The 24,992-nt window shown below is 39.6% G+C and overlaps 1 protein-coding gene across 2 annotated transcripts in view; it reads left to right on the top strand.

Moving 5' to 3' along the window:
* necab2 (N-terminal EF-hand calcium binding protein 2) overlaps nucleotides 1–24,992 on the top strand; it is a 137,757-nt gene that overhangs the window by 103,579 nt on the left and 9,186 nt on the right. For both annotated transcript variants that reach the window (XM_063477723.1, XM_063477721.1), the window contains one exon: nucleotides 23,194–23,306. In XM_063477723.1, the coding sequence (XP_063333793.1) occupies nucleotides 23,194–23,306 (113 nt within the window). The remainder of the gene's footprint in view (nucleotides 1–23,193; nucleotides 23,307–24,992) is intronic.

The following is a 24,992-nucleotide window of genomic DNA, read 5'->3' as shown; positions in this document are numbered from 1 at the left end:
AGCTGGGACATTTTTGCCTATGAGATAATGGTGTTTGTGCTAACACACAGGCTAGGAAACCACTCTAACCATGTCAGAGCTTCCAAACATGTACGAGTATTTGTGTGGAGTTTGTGTACACCAACAGTCAGTTCTTTTAAATGTGAAAACTCACATTCAGTTCACAAACATTTAGACACATTTTTAACCATTTTTTGAAAATGAAATGAAACAGTTCTTCAGTTCAAAGTGTGCATAGTTTAACTGACGGTTAAACATCATCATGGCCAAATGAGGACGCTGCATTTACATCAACCTACAAAAACATACATGCTTTAACTAAACCTGTTGTAAAGAAGATATCCTGAGTTTCATTTTTAACTTGTGACCTTGTGGCGTGTACTGTGCCTCTATTGAAACTTTCATCCACAACCGCTTTTCTCTTGCACTTCACAAAAGCACTGACCTCATTACAAAACACAGTTACAGTGATGCCTTTTTCTCAGCTATCAGGATGAACTCTCTGACATAGATATAAATGACCTAACTTCCTCCGAGTGATAATTTAGAATGGAAATTTAAAATCACAGCACTGCCACTGGTTTTTTTACTTATTTGTCAAGTCATGGTAATTTTGTCACACACTATTGTGGTTGTGCAGTCAACTTTGATGCAGTGTAGAGCAGCAGCTTGGAAATAGTTTGAATGTGACTGTTAGGATAACAATAGTGTTGTGTTGGGCCGTCTGACTGCATTGAAAGATGGAGTTGAGCTCAAAGAATGGTAAAGATTAATGCACCGCATACAATCCAAGTACGACGCAATTACTTCTTAGATGTGCTGATTAAAATGACAGTAATGAAGCTAACTTTAGCTACACATTTAGCCTATTACAAAATGCAATGGCAATTTTATTTTAATAGCGCATTTGAACTGCAAAGTCAATGTGCTTAACACAGAAGATAAAAACATAAAAACCTGTGTAGGTTTATGATACATTAAGACAGTAAAAACAGCCAAATATAATAAAGCAAAGCAAAAATAACAAAATAAAACAAAACAAAAGCAAACGCAAACGCACATGTTGACTGTAGGCCTGAGTGAATGAAAAAGGTTTTGAGTGACCACAATAGCTGAAAGCACCGTGAGCATACTTAGATCTCATTTCAGGAACAGTTAAAACAAGCGCACTTGATTAAGTGAAAAACCTGAATGAGCATTTTTCATTCATTTCAGCACATTTTTTTATTCTTTTTCCCCTGCTGCAGTCATGGTGCTCACAGGTGAAAATATTATGGATGGATGGAAGGATGGAGACTTATCAACACTGTGTGCAAAAGCAGAGGACCAACTGTTCTGATTATCAGTGATAAGCTTGTTATTTATGATCTAATACTGAAGAAGAGGGTCTTTGTAACATAATACCAAAAAGCTCCTGAGGAAACTAATCTGAAAATGAAGTCGTAAAAACTGCAGTCTGTGGAGTCAGACCATTGTAGATTCACAACTAGATTTACAGGATTGCTTCTAACTGTATACGGTATATAGATGAGACGGCACACTGTGCTGAACAAGAGAGCTTCTTTCTTTCATTCGTGCAAAATACAAAGTGTAAAACCGACATGCAAAGAGTCTGTGGAATAGAGGCCTTATAAAGAGGTGGGATCCCACTGAATGCATGGACCTTGCATGGACCTTTGCACACACGTTTAGTCTAATATGAAAATGTAACAAATGTGTAATCCAAGAGGAAAGAAGTGTTTGAGTTTTGAAGGTTCCCTACCTGTAGTCCTGCGTAACAGAATGCCTGTCTTCACCCTTGCTTTTTATTACCTTGGAGAACACATTTCTTTGCTCAGGGTTTGAAGAATCTGCTGGTCAAATGACGAGCCTCTCTATCAGTATGTGTGCAGTATGACTTCATGAATAATGATAAGTACTGATTACATGTGCACGGTTTTCTTCAATACAGGATCTGCTCAGAAAGTAAAGAACAAACATTTTGTATGTGATGTTGATGGAAATGTTGGAAAAGTATTCCCTTTTAAAGTACTATTATTATAAATAACCTCCACCTGAGAACAGCTGTCCATTACATAAGCAGTGGCTGAAATCGTTCCCAGAAAATCAGACCCTCACAGATTGCCTCCCTCTTAGTAAATGCTGCAAAATGTTCCACCAACCAAATGTATTAAAATTCCTCCTGTTGTTTGCATCCAATCTTAGACACACTTCACTGATTACATGCAAACTGGGCATAACAGTCTATCGGATCTGTTTGATAAATAAGTCTCTAGACACAGAAAGCTTCTGAAATGAGGTTCTAATAAACCTGGCTTTTTGTTCCGAGACTCGAATAAAGACATGGCAAGTGTAATGAAAATGAAATTGAATGCGAATTTCCCTTAATTTTTCTACCACCACCATTCGCTGCCTCTCCTCAACTGTTTCTTCTTGCTTTACAGCTGAGTATACCATCACATCACCTTTTGAACGCTCAGGCTCTCTGTGGTACACCTCTCTTGCATCTTAACAGCAGTTTTTCATAACAAGGTCATGCTCCACTTCACCTTTACATAATTTCACCCCTCCTCCTATAACTTCTATTTTCCTCCTGGAGAAAGATTTTATTACCCATCATCTCCCCTGCCCATTCACTGTTCTATCAAAGCAATCACGCCTCCTCTCAGCACAAAGACACCTCCGTGAGTTGTATCGGCACAAAGGGGATCATAATAGGATCACATACTACATGAGAGATGTAAAGATAATTTGACATTGCAGTTGGGGAGCTGTATTAGCATGTGCATTTTATTTGTAGTGGATACTTGTCAGCAGTGAGTGGCTGGCTGACAATGAGCTGTTATGAGAAGTAGGTAACTCAATCACATACACTGTCTTTTGATCCCCAATTGGCATGTGAAAAAAGACAAGAGATGCAATAAAAACAGAAGAAGCCAGAGCCAATGAAATCTAAAAATGGAAGTGTAAAGGAGTGGGATAGATACGCAGCTTAAAGGTGTAAAAAAAAAAAAAGGGAATAAGAAAGTAGATAGGCTAGATCAGAGAACACAGGTTCAGGTTTATGAGGTCTTTTTAGCACAAATAGTATGAATGTGTTGTGTTTTTTACCCGAGATTTATTGACTGTGCAGAATATCTTTGCACAGGTTATTCAACTAAATAAAATAATAAATTAACCACATGCACTCAGGAAAGAGCAAAAACCCACTGTTATAGGTTTCATTTTCTAATAAAATAGCACATGAATGCAGTCATGCTGGGCAGCTAACACGCACAATGCTGACCTCCCACTAACATTAAACCAAGAGTCATTTTAGCAGTATTATTGTTATTGTCATCTTGACCCAACTGAGAGAATCACAGAAATGTAGTGTTTCACCAGAGGAGACTCTCAAAACCATAAAGGTTAGCCTCCTGGTGGGAAAAAGTCGGGGACCAAGAACTGTGATTAGAGTTCCAGCAACACTTGAAGTTCAGTTCAATCTATTCAATTCAATTTTATTTATATAGCGCCAAGTCTAAAGAACAGTCGCCTCAAGGCACTTTATATTGTAAGGCAGACCCTACAATAATACATACAAAGAAAAAAACCAACAATCAAATGACCCGCTATGAGCAAGCACTTTGGTGACAGTGGCGAGGAAAAACTCCCTTTTAACAGGAAGAAACCTCCAGCAGAACCAGGCTCAGGGAGGGGCGGGGCCATCTGCTGCAACCGGTTGGGATGAGAGAAGGAAGACAGGATAGAAGACATGCTGTGGAAGACAGCCAGAGCGTAATAACAAGTATGATTCTATACACCTATTGCAACGTAACTAAGGGTGGATTCAGGGTCACCTGGTCCAGCCCTAACTATATGCTTTAGCAAAAAAGGAAAGTTTTAAGCCTAATCTTAAAAGAAGTCTAAAGAACAACTTCATCTTGTCTACTGTATACATTGGCAGCAGGTGAATTTGTGCCAGAAACCTCTAACAGCCATGGCTGCCTGGACACAATGTTGTGTTAGTTTCAATATAAGGGTAATAATGTAAAAAATGCTGGTTGTGCTAAACTTAATACATCGTCAATCATTTTAAGTTGGTTTAATGTAAAAATGTAAGTTGTTCCTGTTTTAACTGTTTCCTGATTTCACTTATGTTAAATAATTAATTAAGGTGACCTGATGTGTAATAATAATAATAATGATTATTAGAATAATAAATACATTAAATGCATATAATCAAGAAAGAGCAAAATCTCACTTATTATGAGTTTCTTCTTCTTCTAATAAAATATCAGATGAATGCGGTCACTGAGTTCAGTCTGAGTTAACAGACAGATTTGCTCGTTTCACTTTTTGCTTGTTTAAAAAAAAAGATGAATTAATTCCATTAAATTATTGAATGATGCTCAGCGATGTTTATCCTCTGTCTGACCGAGATTTAATTGAAATCCAACTAAAAGGTGAACTAACTGATTGACATTTCCATCTATGGAGCCATGCAGCTTTCAGGGCTAAAAGGATGCGTCCTATAGTTATTCATCATATCTCAGCCAGTTTGTTTGTTTGTTTTTTAACATATTTACTTAAATCATAAGTGTTATGTTGAATAAGTATTTCTGGACATAAAAAGCAAGATAAACTGACTCTGTTTGGCTATGATTCAAAACAGGATTTTAATCAGAATACTTAAGTAGTTGGGTGAGGACAAGATGCATCATTGGAGATGGAGCTAACAGGCTGGGATGGCTCGAGAATGGAGAGCAGGATGGGCAGAGCTGGCAGGCAGGCAGAAAGGAAGACAGAATTGACTAATGGCTGAGGGAGTATGAGTGTGGAGTGGAGCCAAAGGTTGGAAGCTTGAACCATGCTGGGCAGGTCTAAACAGAGAAAAAATTGGATCAGAGCAAAAGATACGTGGAGCAAACTAAACCTTGCAAATCACTAGCACCAGCAAAACTACTGCAACTGGCACAACGATTTGTCAGACAATAGCAGGAGAGGGCAGATATGCTGCAGAATAATGTGCTGATGACCAACAGATGTGTACTCTAATGGGAGAAATGCTGGGAGAGCTGAAGGCATCCCTACCATTCACAAACACAGATCACAAGACAGGGAAAAGGGTGAAAAGGGAGAGAAGATTCAAAATCAATTACCAGATCATTATGCAAGCTAGCACTGGGAAAGTAAGTTTGTAAGGATTATAAACAGGAAGCAGAAAGAAGGGGATCAGGAAGCAAAAGTTCCAAGCTGAGAAAGCAGAGCCATACTTTACTCCTAACAGAGACATTAATGAATGTCTGAAATGTTGAATTTAATGTATTCCAGATAAATTAAGTAGACAGGCAGGCGTAGAGGAGAAAGTGAGATTCACAGAGGGACATTCGGGATGCTTTGAAGACTAGTATGAAAAATAAATCAAAAACTTATGAATATGTATATGACCATATGAAGGGGTCACACATTCTGCAGCAGCTCTCTTAGTTGGACCATATTTCTCAAACTCCAGCAGTGCTGACTCAGATGCAGAATGACTTAGGGGCCTTCCTTAAACTGAATCAGTGCTACAAAACGGTGCTTTGTCAGTCTAAACCTGATTTTTGCTGGGCAGAATGCAATCATCTTGTAAAACTAATGAAAGTTTTTGTATGCATATTCTTTCTTTCATATGCTTATAGGAGTTTTACCAGAACACCTGGAAGACACAGAATCAAATTACTTTACTGATGTTTCACTTGTACCCTAGTCATTTGAACCCACATATCAAAATGAGCAGACTAGTTTGACATTTTATGTACACATATTTGTTTTCCTGCTGAGAGAGTTGCATAAAGTTGACAAATTGAGCTCTTGTGTTTTGTGCGTTACTTTCTGAAAGCTACTCTTGATTTCACACATTAGTTTTTGGATTCATGCCTTGAAATCTAGAGTCTCTTATTTTTGTCTTTGCCATCTTGGTCTTTTAAAACTAGATGTGACCATACGTGTGTGAGAGGGTGGAGGTTATCAGCTAATGCTAACACTAGCAAACTGGCTTGGTTAACAAGTGACATCCATAGTAAGCAAACAATATACAGTGGCTTGCAAAAGTATTCGGCCCCCTTGAACTTTCCCACATTTTGTCACATTACAGCCACAAACATGAATCAATTTTATTGGAATTCCACGTGAAAGACCAATACACAGTGGTGTACATGTGAGAAGTGGAATGAAAATCATACATGATTCCAAACATTTTTTACAAATAAATAACTGCAAAGTGGGGTGTGCGTAATTATTCAGCCCCCTTTGGTCTGAGTGCAGTCAGTTGCCCATTGACATTGCCTGATGAGTGCTAATGACTAAATAGAGTGCACCTGTGTGTAATCTAATGTCAGTACAAATACAGCTGCTCTGTGAGTGCCTCAGAGGTTGTCTAAGAGAATATTGGGAGCAACAACACCATGAAATCCAAAGAACACACCAGACAGGTCAGGGATAAAGTTATTGAGAAATTTAAAGCAGGCTTAGGCTACAAAAAGATTTCCCAAGCCTTGAACATCCCACGGAGCACTGTTCAAGCGATCATTCAGAAATGGAAGGAGTATGGCACAACTGTAAGCCTACCAAGAGAAGGCCGTCCACCTAAACTCACAAGGAGAGCGCTGATCAGAAATGCAGCCAAGAGGCCCATGGTGACTCTGGACGAGCTGCAGAGATCTACAGCTCAGGTGGGGGAATCTGTCCATAGGACAACTATTAGTCGTGCACTGCACAAAGTTGGCCTTTATGGAAGAGTGGCAAGAAGAAAGCCATTGTTAACAGAAAACCATAAGAAATCCCGTTTGCAGTTTGCCACAAGCCATGTGGGGGACACAGCAAACATGTGGAAGAAGGTGCTCTGGTCAGATGAGACCAAAATGGAACTTTTTGGCCAAAATGCAAAACGCTATGTGTGGCGGAAAACTAACACTGTACATCAGTCTGAACACACCATCCCCACTGTCAAATATGGTGGTGGCAGCATCATGCTCTGGGGGTGCTTCTCTTCTGCAGGGACAGGGAAGCTGGTCAGAGTTGATGGGAAGATGGATGGAGCCAAATACAGGGCAATCTTGGAAGAAAACCTCTTGGAGTCTGCAAAAGACTTGAGACTGGGCAGAGGTTCACCTTCCAGCAGGACAACAACCCTAAACATAAAGCCAGGGCAACAATGGAATGGTTTAAAACAAAACATATCCATGTGTTAGAATGGCCCAGTCAAAGTCCAGATCTAAATCCAATCGAGAATCTGTGGCAAGATCTGAAAACTGCTGTTCACAAACGCTGTCCATCTAATCTGACTGAGCTGGAGCTGTTTTGCAAAGAAGAATGGGCAAGGATTTCAGTCTCTAGATGTGCAAAGCTGGTAGAGACATACCCTAAAAGACTGGCAGCTGTAATTGCAGCAAAAGGTGCTTCTACAAAGTATTGACTCAGGGGGCTGAATAATTACGCACACCCCACTTTGCAGTTATTTATTTGTAAAAAATGTTTGGAATCATGTATGATTTTCGTTCCACTTCTCACGTGTACACCACTGTGTATTGGTCTTTCACGTGGAATTCCAATAAAATTGATTCATGTTTGTGGCTGTAATGTGACAAAATGTGGGAAAGTTCAAGGGGGCCGAATACTTTTGCTAGCAGCTGCAACTTACAGGAGCTTGTCAGCAATTGAAACCCACGCCATGAAGCTCCTGGCGCACGGTTTTTGTGCTGATGTTAATACTAGAGGAGGTTTGACCAGTAGAGAATGCCAGTAGAGAACGTTAACTGTAACTTAGGTAGCTCTTTAGAACAACTCACTTTTTCACCATTGTTTGTAAAGCCAAACTAAATATCTAAGCGCTTGATTTAATACACTTGTGCCAATGGGACTGAAATCACCTGAATTCCAAAACTCTACTTCTGTCCATATGGTGGATATATTATTAGTTTTGGCAAACGGAAAACAAACTTAAGACAAAATATACTTAATGGAATGCATGACCGTACAGGGTCTATTAGTGTAACCTAATGCAGGACACTGAAAGTACTAGAAAACACTGGTGTTTCCAAGTGTTTGGCCCCCAAAGTCCAGTTGATTTAACTAGTAGCTGCATAAAGGGCCAAAGCATGGGTGAGCATTCAGCAGTTAAGCATTTAGTTGTTCTTGGGTATAGCATACAGTACTCTGATTGCTAACCTTGCACACACCTGTAGCGCCAATGCTTCCTCAAGATGAAAAAACTGCCTCTGTCAAAACTGCGGTGCTAGGTTGTTAAAAAAAATCTGTAACTTATGTGAGAAGACAGCATGTCATTACTTCCAGAAAATGCCCTCATTAAGCCACAAAATGCATAATGTCATGAACATCACTGTGACTTACAAGACAAAAAACAAAAACTTTTTTCAGAAGCGTGTGTGTGGGTGCAAAGAGAGAGAGGGCTGAGATCTGAGACATGTACTCAGGCCTGGTTTGTTAAGTGCACTGTGAGTACAGGATAACTGGGCAGTGGGTAGATGAGATGCCTCCTTTCTTGTACTCTAAGAAACACATACTCCTGACTCGAACTCATTGATTTAAAAAATTAATAAGCAATCTTTGGAGGTGGTGTATTAGCAGACCTTTGGACAGATGCATGTTCTGACAGTTCCATATTTTATGTCTTTTGGTTAAGCTCATGTGGGAGTAAGGATTAACCTGCCAGCACCGCGTATCTCAATTATGTCATTACACACAGTTCGCAATTTCATCTAAAACAAAAATGTATTTTTAAATTTTGTTTGGGTATAATATTAACAAGCAATGCACCTGCTCCTGTTGTATAGAAAGCTAAACCATCTATACACTGCTGGCTTTAGCTTTACAATGAGTTTGCAGGCATGACACTGCCTTTGCAAGGATAAGCACATTTCCCAGAATATCAAATTATTTCTCTAAATGCATTTTTGTCCTGTTAGCTTTCATAACATCTTCAGACATGCTTGGAGAGAGACTGCTGCTTTATATGCAATTGTGTCTATTTAGGGTATTACACTAATCTTAATTGCAGTTCTGTGTAGCATTAGATGAACTTGAAAGTCTTACATATGGCTTTCTCAGGCCTGCAGCCGTGCTCCAGTGAAGCAGTTGATTCAGAAGTGTTGCACAACCAAAGTGCTAAAGGAGTGTGAAGAGGGCTCCCAGCATGCATTTTCTTCATTCACAACCCCCAGCCTCACTGCTTCATGGAGGTTACCACTGCTTTCCTTTCATGAAGCAGCACATGATGGATCAGTTAGCTTTGACCGTTATGTCCAGCTCCAAGTGAGATCCTTCCTGCTGCTGCTTCAAAAATATCCAGGGTATAAATTATATTAGGCACACTAAGATAATTCATAGATTTTTTTATAGAGTCTGGAGGTCATATAGATTTCAAGGTACCAGGTGTTTTGAAGCCCAGTGGTTTGCCTGCTCAATGCACCATTGGAGATTTTTCAAGGTGACATGGAAGTTTAGAAAGAAAATGTACAATAGAAGAAGGAATTCTTCTTGACTTTGGATTGATGCTTTACTACAAAAGAATACAGAAAATTTTCCACAGGTTCAAGAATTGGAAGAAATAATAATAATAATAATAATAATAATAATAATAATAATAATAATAATAAAAACTAGATTGTTCAGCTTTTTGTGACTGAACTTGTTTTTCTGTGAGCCCTTTTTAAAAAGTGAATGTCTGAGTGTGTCAGGCTTGGAGCCACGAGCCGTGGGGATTACTGACAAGAAGAAAAACGTAGCACCAGTGTTTCCCTTTAAAGGTACAAAAAGCTATTTCTTTTCCTGTTGAGTCCAACTTGTTTGTGGTCATAAAGATGTCGGATAACCAAAGTTAAAATGCTAGCAACTATGTCAGAGTTTGTAAAGGAAGTTTGTGCAAATGTTCCTTTTTACACGGCAAAATTAGACTTGATGACAGGATGGTGGTATATTACAATCATGTCTGACACATGTGAGATCTGAATCTATGAGACTGGAATCTTTTCAGCGTCTGCACTCATGATATATCAATGGTGGCACTTGTTCCCTGAATGGCACCAATCCCCTTGGTAGCTGTTTGTGTTCTTGGCACTGGAGAATTTCTCTGTAAATTCAATAACTGCTCCACCGTGCTTTAATCAGCCACAACCCCCACTGCCTCTTTCTCTCTCTACCTCTCACTCTCTGTTTGTTCTCGTCTATGCTGCGACACAATTTAGTCCACTTAGCCAGGAACCTGACAGCTTGTTCACTGTATCTGTTCCCGCGTGTGTGTGTGTGTGTGTGTGTGTGTGTGTGTGTGTGTGTGTGTGTGTGTGTGTGTGTGTGTGTGTGTGTGTGTGTGTGTGTGTGTGTGTGTGTGTGTGTGTGTGCGTGCGCGCAAAAGAGAAAGAGGTAGAGATATCGAGACTCATCCTTTCCTCCACCTCCATATTTTTTTTAGCTTTGCCTTTATTACTTCCCTTCGCTATTAACTGACTTCGACTGATTTGGTGCAGGCTTTTATCCTGCCTTAACTGTACCAAAAAGCCCCACTGTTATCCAAATGTAGCCATACTGTGTTTTTTCTCCCCCCTGTGCTAATAACGCACTTTATGATCCGTATTTAATTACTAACCATCATCAAGATGGAGTACACTGAGAAATAGCACAACGGTACGTTGCAAATTGCCCAAAAAACAAAGACAAATGTGGGAGATTGTGATAAAAGCAACAGCAGGTCAGGCAGAATTAATGTTTTTAAAAAAGGAGAGGGAACGAGGGAGAGCAAGAGAGAGTAATTCCCAGAAAAGCAGGCAAAATCTCAGAATCAAAACAATGGAAAACAACAACCAGCAGTAAGGTACAACCATATTTTTGTTGTATTCAATTCCAGGTGTGATTGTAATATTCTAAGACTGGACCAGTGAAAATATTGTAACCTTCAAGGTCATCTTCCCGTGCACCCTTGGACCAAATTCAGTCTATGTGGTAATTTTAGATTGCTCGCTTAGTGCTCCAGTGATCAACGCTGCTGATCGAGAGTTTGTTGTCGTCAGACCAAGCCATAGCTTTTTTGTGATGTGAAACGTGCAGTCAGGAGAGTGCCATCCATCTTCAGCATTCAGTGTGTAATTTGAATTGATTCCATGGTTTTAGACTCTACAAGACTTAAACTTTAACGTCACAAGCTACATGAGGCTGGCTCCAAGAGCAGATCAGTTCCTATAAACTCCCATATTAAAGTGCTCAACATAACATGTTACAAACATATCACTGTTTGTAACAACTGTTTGGTAGGTGGGTTTTTTTTTCCTAGGCCTTGCTTCTTCTAACCATTGCCCATTTGTTTGTGGTGTTGGTGCCTTATGGAGCATTGTTGAAGGAATTATCTGAGAAATATGACTTGCTGTGTTGTGAATACTATTGGAGAGTCTTGTGACTCTGTATTAGTGAGTAAAATTGCAGAATTTAACTGTTAGAAGAGTATCTTACCATCATCTCTATTAATTAGTGGCCCACATAGCAAAATTGGTATGGCCCGGATCTGGCCCACACAATGTGCTTACACATGGCCCACATACCGCAAAGAATGACGGCCTTTTAGTGGCCCAGATCTGGTTTGCCAGAAGTGGCCCACACATGGGCCAGCACAAGGCCAGTTGCAGACACACTGCACTGCTGGCCCTGTGCTGGCCCAGAACAGTTTCAGCTCTGGCCCCAGATGTCAGCCTGATGTGTACCTTAATCAAGCCATGTGATAACAACATGTGCCGGAACATAATATTGCAAAAGTAACATGACAAAACAGTGAATGGACTGATTCTTACATAGCACTTTTCTACTCTCCCAGATTACTCAAAGTGCTCTATACAGCATGCCACATTCACCCAATCACACACTTTCTCTAAACTGAGTGCTTCCTAACTACATTCATACACAGTCACACTCTTGACATGTAGACTGGAGGAGCCAGGGATCGAACCACTAACCTTCTGATCAGTAGGTGACCTGCTTGACCTCCTGAGCTACAACCACCCAGTGGTAGACATGAGTAAACCCTCACTAGGTTTTGGATAAAGTGTACACTCACAAACCTATCACACCTGCATTTGAAACATTGGCTATCATAGCAATATAGTATTGGAACATGGCATTTGGGTCTTCTAACTAAAATAGGAAAATAGGAACATAAATAGCTCCATCATTGCCAGACCTGGCCCACATCTGGTTGACATACACCCTGCCATGACACCAGTTAGTCAGAAGTGCCAGCTTGATGCCGGATCCGGGCCTGACCTGTTTTTTATGGGCCTGGGCCACATAAACCAAACCACAATCGGGCCAGATGTGGCATGCCATCATATAAACAGTGCCATCTATGCCAGGCCTGGCCCATATCTGGATGACATACCACTTACCATGCCAGAAGTCAGCCAGCAGTGCCGGCTTGACACCAGATCCGGGCCAGAGCTGCTTGCTTTGTGGGGGGTAGGTATGTCTGTGCAATGCACCCATACAGTTTATGAATACAGATTATTAATAAGACTTGTTAGCATTACCTGATCCCCATATGGTAACTTCTAGCTCAGAAAATACAAACAAAAACAAACAATGTGGCAACAGCCAAAATGAAACACCAGAGGCTTCAAAATACAACCAGAAATGAGTGGGTGACATGACTGTGACTTGGTCTGTCTTTTATATACTGTACAGCCTATGGGCCACAATAACACAGTCTCTGCTCATCACTTGGAAGATTTGCCTTCCTGTGACTTCTTATTTTTCCCAAAAATGAAATTAAAGTTGAAAACACAGTGGAGGAGATCAATCATGCATTCGAAATGCACAAATGTAAATGGCCATTGTATGAGTACCATGGAGTGACCTAAATATAGCAGCAACATGGAGAAACTCAACTCGAAAGGCAGACAGGTCAAATCTAAATCAGTTGCAGTACCTCGTATAATTATTATGCACTGGTGAACCATAAAGACAACAGGGTATGAAACAAAAGAGAACAATTCAGAGGGAGCCCAGAAGCTATGCCTATGTTAGCCTTTTGGCAATGGCTGTTTTGTTCATTCTTCCAGGCTGAGAAGTGTCATGCATAAAGTCATGCACTTTCAAAATAACCTGATGAGTTTTTTATTATCTGGGTTTAATATGAGGGATTTGTAAATGTAAAGGTCTAAGAATTCATAAACACAACTAGACTTTTTATGAGCTAATGTCTTTTTGGAATAAAGTTTTGGAAGATGCTTATCAACTATTTGATGTGCTTCTCAACTTTCACACAATGCGTGATTTGACTTTATTGAAAAAGGAGACAGACTATGACTATGCGTTTTACTCAACAGTATTTCCACTCTTGGTTTGGGTATTGTTTTCTTTTTTTAAATCCATATCACATCTTATCTAACCTGCCCAGTCAAACCTGAACCGAGGGGGGGTGGGGATAGTATTTTTGTAAATGAGTTGCTTATAAACGTGCTTTGAGATGTGTGCCGAGAAGCCCCACTGAAATGCAACCCTCACCAACAGATGTAAACATTGATAAAAGGAATAATTTGGAAGATGGATGGAAAAGCATGAAGCAGAATGAAATTAGAGGTGCTCAAAGGAATTCATAAGCCTCGAAGAAAGAAAGTCCTCCGGGGCTAGAGAGGTTCTGGTTGATATTTCAAAAGCAAAAATTCCTTAGTTCTTATTCCACATGATCATTGCTACCTGAAGGTCATTACAATTTATGCAACAGCCCACTGAGCTTTGCATATGAGCAATCAAGGTAATGCAATCTGAAAGGATACAAAGTTAGTTATCCTGAAAGGAAGACAGAAGAAACGCCCCTCAGAAGTTAAATACCTCGTCTGAATTAATGTACAAATAAGAAGAGCTCCCATGAAAGGTATGTGCGACAGGCAAGGGAGACACACAGGTAATTTCAGAGGAGAAGTGCTTGGGCTTTGTTTGTCACTGGGAGATGCGTAAAATGAATGAATGAGCGAAGGTGGCAGCATTAAAAATGAATCTGTCCTTTGAAATACTTCAGCTGTTAGGCAAGCAGGTACAGCTGCTGCTTCAGTTACTTCTTTATAATGACTGGAACTTGATAGCAACACAGGGATTCACCATAGCCAACAGACAGTGTTTCAGTGTCAAAACTGAAAATGCTACCAATGTAAAAATGATTTTAAATGATATTAAATACAATACTTATATCCAAGCCATTTGTGCACGTATGTAATTCAAGTTGTTAATTGCAGTATTACTGTAATACTGTTTCCAAAGTGATTTCCGCAGTGCATTAGTGCATTATGAAACCTCAAACTGTTCAGTGCAGCCACTCACCCTAATTTTGGCAGGCTGATCCATTTAAAATAGTCTCAGAGATGGAATTTTAATACATCTAGGAGCTGCACACTACAGCCACAATCTGATTAATTGGTTTTGTTTTCATTTTTGAAATGCTAAAGCCTGGTCCAGTTCCAGATTTCATTCATCAGAAAATTTAATTTGTTAAACTCAGAAATTCCATTTTTTCTTCTTCTTCTTCTTCTTTTTCCCTTCACTGTGACTGAGGACTGAGGGGAACTTAAACAGGCAATGGTATGGTTATCACTTCTCAAATTAAAGCTGCACTCATAAATCTCTTTTATCTTTATATCAATTGGTAATCATTTAAATAAAATTGTATCATGTCAAAAGTCAGCAAACTCGGAAGCTCCCCTAACTATAATGGAGATTTTAGGGAAATAGAAATGTAGATGTTCATGGAAAGTTAAACTATCCATAGCCAGCATTTATATATACGTCATCACCAAGATACCTGGCTTGAAACCAACCTTTAGCCACAATTTAGAAACCATTGATCCAAACACTCCAAGCTGGACACTGCACTTACTTACTGGGGTCCCCAACAACACATTTTCAAAGTTTCGAACCAGGTCTGATGAAAAGGAAGGACAGGGATACACACACACACACACACACACACACACACACACACACACACACACACACACACACACACACACACACACACACAGATATTTCTTGGTGTTACTCTTGTTCTGTCATGTGAAAACTACACAACCCATAAAATGTGTTCTACTTACCACAATTTTGAGCAAACACGTTTTTTTGTGTTTTTTTAACTACCTATAAATGACCAAATATCTGATGGACACAAAAAAGAAAGCTTGCATGCACATCTGATTCTGTAATAATATGTTTGCACAATAATATGTTAGACATAACACGTTTGTAAGCCCACAATCTGTCACTGTTGTCAAACGTACTCTGCCCTCAAGCGGTCAACTGATTCACCATGAAATAGTCACGTCGTATGTCAATTACATTGTTCAATCAAGTGTGCAATCAAGTAAAATCGAAAATTATAGTAATTTACGCTTACATAACAACTACTTTGATCTTTAGTTCTCCAGATATTCCAAAAGGCTGCCAATCACTGCTTTAAGTGAAGTGCTGCTCTTGTTGTTATGTATTTATTCTTTTTCTCTTGCTGTTGCAGTCAGCAGGTGAGTGCAAGTAATACTTTAGTCATGTATTTGTAATTGCAGCTACAGGAGATGCTGTTTATTTCTAAACTAATGAGTGGCTTGTTACCTCCTCCTTCTTCTTCTTATAATCAATGAAGGATCAATCAGTGAGGGTTTCCTTGAGCTCAAAACAGGGCTGATGGATGGCAGGAGAAACAAAGAGAAATAACAGGAGAAAAGAACTGGTGATAACAAACAGGATCATAAATAAAATGGAAATAGGACTAAGAGAAAACTCCAACAATCAAATGATACCTATATAGAAGACCTATATGGGTAATGGGTATTTCCCAGTTCCCATGGTAACACTAGACTGATCCTCCACATATCCCTCTAGTCCTCCCATTTTCACACCCAGTACATAATAATCCACATTAGCGCATATTACACACACACACACACACACACACACATTAGCACCCACAGGCTTAACACATATAGCACAGTATCTACATAGTGTGTCCTTCATAGAAGGTGATGATTTCTGCATATTTTGCAGAGTTGGTGGTTTAAAACCTCACTGGGGATTTACATAGAGACGTGAAGAGGGAGGCAGAAAGAGAAATGCTTTTTGTTTGACATACATTTGCCAATATACTATGTGTTTACTACAGTATAGTACTCACACTGTGTTTTGCTGATAATTGCAGAGCAAAATTACAATCAATTGAGAAAACGGTTACTCAGAGCCCAACGCAGACAAATAGGTGGTGTCACACAGTTTGGCATTCATCAGCAATCATCCACATTAAAGCAAAATTAAAGCGGCAGCTTGGAAGTTTGTTGTTTTTTTCTCCTCCAAAACCCCAGTTAGTCTTTTTGTAGTTTCTTCCATCATAAACACTTGATATAAAAAAGTAGGTGCTTGGAAAGAGAGACAACAAAATTATTATTTAATGATGAAAAACTGAAGAATTTACTTTTTATGTTTTAAAGAAGCAGAGCCTATGAGCAGGTTCAGACATACTGCCATGCATAACGCTCGCCATGTCATTTACCAAACCCACCCTCCCAATATGGAAGTCTTTTCAAGCGCCAGATTTCCCCCTGATATGTCAGTGTTGCTACTGCCATGTAAAGCTCCCTGCTGTTTCAACCCCTCCACCACCCCAGCATCCATTTATAAACTTTGGAAAGATGTTCACTCATCAGTCCCCAATTTTAGAGCATCTTCAGAGGGAATGACCATTTTGCAACATAAACTCTAAATATATTATCCTGCTGTAATACGTCAGCCACAAATGTGAGTTGTCTGATTGAACTGCAATATGTTCAGCTATTGCAGAACGGATGATCTGATATCCTCGTGTTGGTGTTGTTCCCAGATCATCATGAAAATGTTGTTCCAGGATCAACATTGCAAGTGACCAATCAGAATGTTGTGACGTTATTCTTTTGCGCGCCAAGCCATTCTTGCATTTATGAAATTCCAGTGTTGCAAGGACAATATCAATCCTGCTTACCGTTTATTAAAAGGTTAGGGTTAGGATTAGGGTCAGGGTCCGTTGATCGGCGGACAGAGGCGGTTTCTCGCAGCTTAAGTACAGTTTTTTGTTTTACGGCGGTTTTTCCCGAAGTCGCAAAAGTATGACGTCACAACATTCTGATTGGTCACTTGCAATGTTGATCCTGGAACAACATTTTCATGATGATCTGGGACCAACACCAACACGAGGAAATCAGATCGACCATTGCAGAACATACATTTCGTTCTCTAAATCCTGTCATGCATGCAAGGAAAAAGCACCACGAGGCGCTTTTCAGAAATTACACTCTCAGTTTATCTGGATTTTAAAATGTGCATATAACAAGAAACTCATGTAAATGATAATATAAAGTGGATTCGGTTTCCCATGTTGCTATTGGACCATTTAAATGCTCTGACTTGCTGGAGTAGTTGTAAGCGAAGACACAGAGATGACCCAGTTTTCTATGGAATTAGAGTTTGGTTCTGGATCGTCTCTCTTAGACATTCTCATTGTCAAGTCCCTCATATGAAGAAGTTTTTCTGGTACACAGCTCTGTGAGACATGGAAACACTGTAAAACATAAAGGAAGGGCCCAAATATAGACACAGACAGCTCCATCTGCACCACCTCTGGTCTTAAAGTGTTTCCGAGTTTTCACTGTTTGCACTCTGGGAAAAGAATGAATTGGTGTGTTTGACAAATTTGGACTGGGGAGGCATTTCTGAATTTTCAAACCATTTTAAAAGTGGTTTGGTTTGAATCTTCTCATTTTTAATGCCCCACCCCCATGCCCGAAAGGTCCTTGCTTCCCAGCTGTGCCTAAAATTCTGGAAACATTTCTGATACGGAGCTGTTGTTGTCTGACATTTAACCACGAGCACTCAGTGGGCTTTTGAGTCGATGCAGAGCTGGAGACAGGAACAGGAAAATACAGAAATCAATAACATTTTTACAAGCCTGTGAACTAGGCTCCACATGTCTTTATGACACTGTGGTAGTCAGCCACTTGTCCAATCAAGCAGACTCATAGAGTAAAGAGTGTCCTGTAAGCACACACACACACTCACAAACACTGCAAGGATTGGATTTCACTGTCTATAGTTTCATTTTATTGTAGATGATTTTGCTGATGCGACATGTTTACACATATTCACATGCATTTTCATGACAACTACAGATCCATCTGAGAAAGACTGGGAGGTACAGCCTAAAGCTCTAGACAGTTACAAATAGTTACAATTAATTTCAAATGGTTTGTCATTTCCAACATGTGCATGTTCCCAGGGAAGGGCTTTCTGTCAGTCAGGCTCCTGTAAACAATCAAACACGCTAAGTAGTCATGAACGCTCAGTATATCAATAATTATGACAATAGCAGTGATGGATATTTCCACTTTCTGTAAGCTGTACAGACTCAAAACACAGAAGATTTATGATGGACTTGAGCAGACTGACGCTATTAGCAACATTGTCCTTAAGTTTGCTTTATCAATCTAAAGCTAAAAGCTCATAATCATGAAGCCAAAAAAGAAAGAAAATCAATGTAAAATATGTCATGTAACTCAGTACCACATAAAGCATATATTGTTTTGTGAATTTTCAAAATAGAATTGATTACGTCTAATCTGATGTGTGGATAATTAACCTAATTCCATTATATCCAGTTTGGAGAAATGAGAAGGCATTATTAGGATTATAAGGATTATTCGGGTTTTTCTTAGATTATTACTGTATAATCACTTTAGTTGTAGTCTTTTTTTTAAACCTATATCTTGTTTTTCAGCAAACTGGTCTGAGTCTTAGGTTCACCTGCGCTCTTACTGACATGGATACAGCGTTGATGCTGACCATTACCACAGAGGTTAGCACGACAGAGAAAACAGAGCTGCAGAGTTAGGGTCTCCTGATTTATCACCTCTGCAGGGCCACAGAGTCAGCAGGGAGCAGATGTAATCATAGTGATTCGGTCAGGGAAGCTGGATGGTTAATGGAGTGGTAGTGATTAGATTAACAGAAGCTGCTGGGCAATGTAGTGTTTCTAATTGAGTTGGTAGGACGTCTGTGCGTGTTTGTGTGTGTGTGTGTGTTGATGTTTTTAGCCGGGCTGTAGTAGGCTTTATAATTCTGTCAAGTTTTATCACTGCTGTGGGTTCTCAATCCGGCGTGCCCATGCAATCATTGCCTTGTAAATCACGTAAGTACAACACGTCTTTACTGAGCAACATCCAGGTTTTCATTCATGCACCTCAGTGTTGCAGCACTGACACTGCCTCTTGATTGCAATTTAAGCTAATTGCAGAAGATAAACTGTGTTGTAAAGTGATAACATGCCAATAAAACAATCAGCAGATGCACACTAACGCACAAATGCAGATGAGATGAATGACATGAGAGCCTCCACTAGTACAAGCTGCAAGAGCTGTGGCTAATATCTGCTAAATGGAGAGCTCTCTTATTAAGATGTTTGGATAGCAAGCTATTTCCAGTTGCTAATCAGTTGCTCGATCTGATATTTAATATCCTGTTAACAGCAACAACACATCCATAAAACAATTAGGATGTCTTGTTTCAGGGTAAAGGGCTGAAAGCCTTCTGAAATATTGTAGAATGGGATCACATCTGTATTCTCAAGCACCCAGAATGAGGACAATAGAAAAGGAGCACAGACAGAAGGACTAGATTGCATGCTTGATAAAAGAACTGCAGGTGTTCTGCTGTTTGCTGGAAGAAAAAGGTTAGGTGAGGTAAAAGTGGTCTAAGCATAAAAATAAAATAGTCCTAGGTAGAAGAGAATGATGTCACCTGCATCTTGAATCTATTTCTGTTTTGTGTGTTGGAAGAGATGTCAAAGTGTTTAACTTGGTTCCTCATGTGGAGTCCCACAAGGCTCAATGTTATGCTGACATTACTGAGCTTTCCTAAAATTCTAGCTTTTGTAAATAAATACATTTTAGAAGTTGGCATTGTACGCTTTCATTGCTTTCTTGATCTAAATGAAGAAAAGCAGCATACCGTGACTTTAAACTAAAATGAAAACAAAAATGCCAAACTTTCTAAAATTAATAGTTAACAGTTAAAAATGTGTTTAAAACTTGGTTTTCTATAGCAGGCTGACGATGAGGTCTGATTCTGTGTCGTCACGTGGGCAGACATAACTGCAGAAACAGCTGATGGGATGTCATTTTTGCACAAAAATTGTGTGATACATTTTGCCTGTTACATGTTTGCCATGTCAAACCTGTTTCTTCTCTGTTGCATCAAATTGGGCAGATTTGATTTCATACAGAATTCAGTGTTTTTATTTTATTGATCACTTAACCCCTCTGAAGGTTGGCTCCATTATACATTTCAGCTCTTTCGTCAGTCTTGTATTAGACTTCTCAGATCTGACATCTAAACCCTGTTAAAAGGCTTCCTTTTCAAGCTCAAGGTTTAACTGTCCAACACTGCAGAGCAAACACTTGTCTCTCATTTGTCAATGCTACATTTTAATTTGTAATGTTTTTCATTAGCTCTGTTTATTGATTCCTTAAAGGTTTTGGCCTATTTTATAGCACTGTTATTTCTGGATACTTTTGAGGTGTTAACCTTATTTTCTTTAATTGTATTATTTCCATGTAATAACTTGAAATGTGCACATTCAACTCAAGATTAATCTAATTAAAGATTTATAACAGGAAATAAATCCTGGTGCAGTTTATTATTGGACTTTTCCTTACTCTTCAAATATTACATAATTGTTATGCCTTAAATAATATTGAAATAAGATCATTAGTGTGTTAGTGAGAGATGTAGAGGTGTGACAGATGATGCGCGAGGGGGGCGCAAGTGTGTGCATTTGCATATATGCGAGCATGTGAAGGCATATTGTGTCAGTGAGACACTTCTGGAGTTATCTAGGTCACAGTGGATTAATTTTTAATTTTACTGTAGTGAGCTACAGTAATACTGGCACATTAAAAAGCTGAAGAAATCTGCAGCTAATCTCATCTGATTAAAACAATAGAAGACACAGTTCTTTGGTTCTTGTTAGAAATGGGATTCATACCAATAACGGCTAATAATCATTCAGCCTCTAATTGTTCATCATTTCCCAGAGTCCCCAGGAAGCCCCCCCATCACAAAATTTCTGTAGGCTGTGTGAAATTATGAATGTCTATGCTTTTAGCCGCAGGAAACGGGGACTTTAGAAAGGCACTGCATCATTCCCTCACATTTCAATTTAGTATCAGAGAAATTGCTCGTAGCTCTAGTAAATGGATAATAATTTAACAAGTGATGAATAAAAAATTAGATGTGTCTTATAAATCTCCTGGTAACTACAGCTGCTATCCTAATCACATGAAATTAGCTTTGTCTAAAACTAGCATCTATAGCATGGTCACAAATATTTATGTCAAGAAAATGCCTGTTAACTAACTACCTCGTAGCCCGCTAACATGTTGGTGCAGACAAAGAAAAATCTCAAAAACTGTATATAAAGGATGATTCTCATCACTGTGACATCATCCATTGATTTCTGGTCATTTTAATACCTGAGTGTTAGCATTCTGACTGCAGCCATGTTGTTTTTTCTTTAGTGTTTTTTTAGCAGACGCGAGGCCTTTCACACGGTTGTCAGCTACATCTGTCCCAGCCCCACACATAATTTAACAACTTTGCTTCCCTTATGAAAGATGAAATTAGCTCTTGGGACCAAACACATTTTTTGAGAGAGAGCCAGGCTATAAACATGATTATTTAAAAGCTGAAGTTGGGCATTTTAACATGTGAGTCTATAGAGATTAACCCACTTTTGATGCTAGCCTACAGAGGCTACTAAGTAGCGTGCTAATGCGCCTTTCACATCTTTTAGTGTTACCGTAATTGTTTGTTTTCCACAGTATTCAGATATTAAAGTTTCTCATGTCCTGCCGTGCACATTGCTCAAGAGATGTTAGCCACAATGGTCCTAATACATCCGCTGTTACTGGCTCTCACTGGGTGAAATTAGTTCCAAAGAAAGCGCTGCAATACGAATCTTGTGATTGCTTTATTTGCTAGCAGATTGCCACAGTTGCCTGTAGTTTTTTTACAACATTGCTTCAGTTCATTGAGGTTTGCAGGTAGGGCTGGGACGACACGGCGACGTAATCGATTACGTTGACACGTAAAATACGTCGACGTAAAAAAATGTGCGTCGATGCATCGTCACTTTCAAAACAGACATGGCGGCAGCGAGTAGCGACAACATGAGTGAGGCAGCCGCAGTTGACTTAAATCACTCCACCCGAACACGCAGTTCTACAGCATGGGGATATTTTAACAGAAAAGGAAGTGATTCAGTTGTTTGCCGACTTTGTTCGGTGGAAATGGCCTATCATAAAAGCACGACGGCTATGCACCAGCACCTCAAACGATGGCATCCAGGAGCAGCTTCTGCAACGGACAAACCGTCTATACAAGTCAAATAATGGGGAAATAAACGATAATCAAATCAAATCAAAATAGAATCGGATTGAAAAATTCATCGTTAGATTCATCGCTGCATCGAAAAATTAATCGCTAGATTCATCGATTAGGAAAATAATCGCTTTGCCCAGCCCTATTTGCAGGTTCTCTCAAGGTCCCACTGAGGCATTTCAATCAGGTTCAGATCAGAACTTTGACTGGGCCATTGCAGCATCTTGATTATTTTCTTTTTCAGCCATTCTATTGTAAAGTTGCTGCTATGCTTGGTGTTATTGCCCTCTTGCACGGCCCAGTTTTGGCCAAGCTTTAGTTGGCCGACAGCCTCACATTTGACTCTAGGATTCTGTGGTATACAGGAGTTCATGGTCGACTCAATGACTGCAATCCAAACCATCACCGATCCACCACCGTGCTAACAGTTGGCATGAAATGTTTGTACTGAGATGCTGTGTTTGTGTTTTGCCAAATTTGGCGCTGTTCTTTAGGCCACACCTCTCCACTTTAGTCTTGTCTGTCCAAAAAACATTGTTCCAGAAGTCTTGTGGTTTGTTCAGATGCAACTTTGTAAGCCTAAGCTGTGCTTCCATGTTCTTTTTAAAGAGACAGTACAAATATTAATACAGCTTCACTATAAAGAAACAGACAGACAACAAACAGAACAGTAAGCTGTTAAATTAAAACTTGAGTACAAAACTGACACTGCCGTCTCTGTTGCTCTTCCTTCAGTCTTTGCTGCTGATTCGTCAGGAGATGGTGGTTTCCCAGAAGCAGCTTGGTGAGTTCTGTGAGGCTCTGAAGCAGTACCTGAAGAACGTCTCCGCTCAGAGAGACTGCTTTCAGTAAGTTTCACTCATATTTTTACAAGTGCTGTGCTGCGGAGAGCAGCACTGTAACGAGTATGATTTTAAATATTTAATGCGTTCCATTTTCAGTGTCAGGACCTCACTGTTTTTCACACTTTCTTAAGTGCTCCCTCAAATATTCTCTCCTTTGATCTTTGATTGTATCTCTGGTTCTGAATGTTCTAGGTCATACACCAGAGGTTCAGCTCTCAGAGGGTACCTTTCTGAAATCATTGCTATGAACTCCCAGGTGTTCATAGTAATACTGTGCTGCACAGCTCATGTGTACCCAGTTTATAATATTGTATCTGTATATAGTCTGATATACCCGTGCTGCAACTGATACAGACCTGCTGTCCATATCACTTTGAGCCTTGGGGTGCTGTGAAACGGACTGTAATATCCACTGAGATTTTTCCAATCCCAGCTCAATATACAGTTTGCATAGTTTATAGTAGTGTTCTACATATGCCCTTGGCAAGGCTTAAAGGTTCTGACTGTGGTGCATTACATTTTCTACTACCAGTTACTGCAGTCTGCACTGAAAGGGGCTGCAGCATGGATGAAGGAGGTGTTAATCTTAACCGCTAAATGTAGCAGAGAATCCTTATTGTTAGCAGCAATAATACGGGGAGTCATTCAAGACTAATATTATAATTAATTTCCCAACTTAAACTGAGAGAGTTGAGAGAGTGCAAAGCTGGTTGATAATCATCTTCTTTTTCTCAATAGGAGTGATCCCCTCACAGATATTCAACACTGCCATTTGCTCCATATATAAAGTCAATGATCATAGCAGCTTTAAGAGCTGCTCAGCTGATTGTAGCACAGGAGCAAGTGGAACCGATGAGCAGGATCGATAGGCAAGCAGACTAACAATTCCAAAGAATTGTTACTGGGAACTTACTCTCGATTCCCATTCCTAGATCTAACTGAAGTGCTGTTTATAACTGCAGTTGTTTAATGTACTTCCAACTTATCACCAGATGTTTTGCACCAGGATCAGACATAAAGAAGATGTTAAATGCACCTCTAAAACCCAAACTGCTGTTTGATCAGGTTCCTGTCACATCTACATATCATACACCAGACTAATTCGAGACAAGTTCTTGAACTATAGGGAATGAATATCCCTCAGAGTAATCATTAAACTAAAAAAAATATGTCAATTTGACTTGTGTAATATGCCTTCAAAAATCAGTCTGTTCACTCACTAATGTGGCTACAGACAAGGTTCTTTGGTCTTTTAAGGGCTTTGACATTCATAATAAACAGCATTTTGAAGTTTGACTAGTGGTTTGGCAGTTTGATGCTGTTGGTTTTATTTTCTGCAGCCTGCCTTTGCCGACTGGGGAGGGTAACCCTGACCGAGTTTGAGCAAGAAAGAAAAGAAAATCTGCAAAACACACAAACAGACTGCTGAAGGTTTCTGTGCTGAAAAAAGATAAACATAGTAAAAAATGTGATGCATAATGGTCAAAGGAATTGTGTAAAAGCACCTGAAGATGGATATGTTAAATCTTATCCTTGTGCCTTGTTGCTCTGAACATCGTAGCATTCTTTTGTTGTATTCTAAGAATTAGTTATGCTATTATCCCATCATGTCCTTCAAAGTCTGTACAAGCTTTAACAACCTGACAGAACAAACCTTACTTAAGTCACACCTTCTTCATGAAGGGCAAG

Source organism: Pelmatolapia mariae, linkage group LG7, assembly GCF_036321145.2.
Source record: "Pelmatolapia mariae isolate MD_Pm_ZW linkage group LG7, Pm_UMD_F_2, whole genome shotgun sequence".
Taxonomy (NCBI): domain Eukaryota; kingdom Metazoa; phylum Chordata; class Actinopteri; order Cichliformes; family Cichlidae; genus Pelmatolapia; species Pelmatolapia mariae.
The sequence above is the reverse complement of the archived record's forward strand: the minus strand, read 5'-3'. Positions and strand labels throughout refer to the sequence as shown.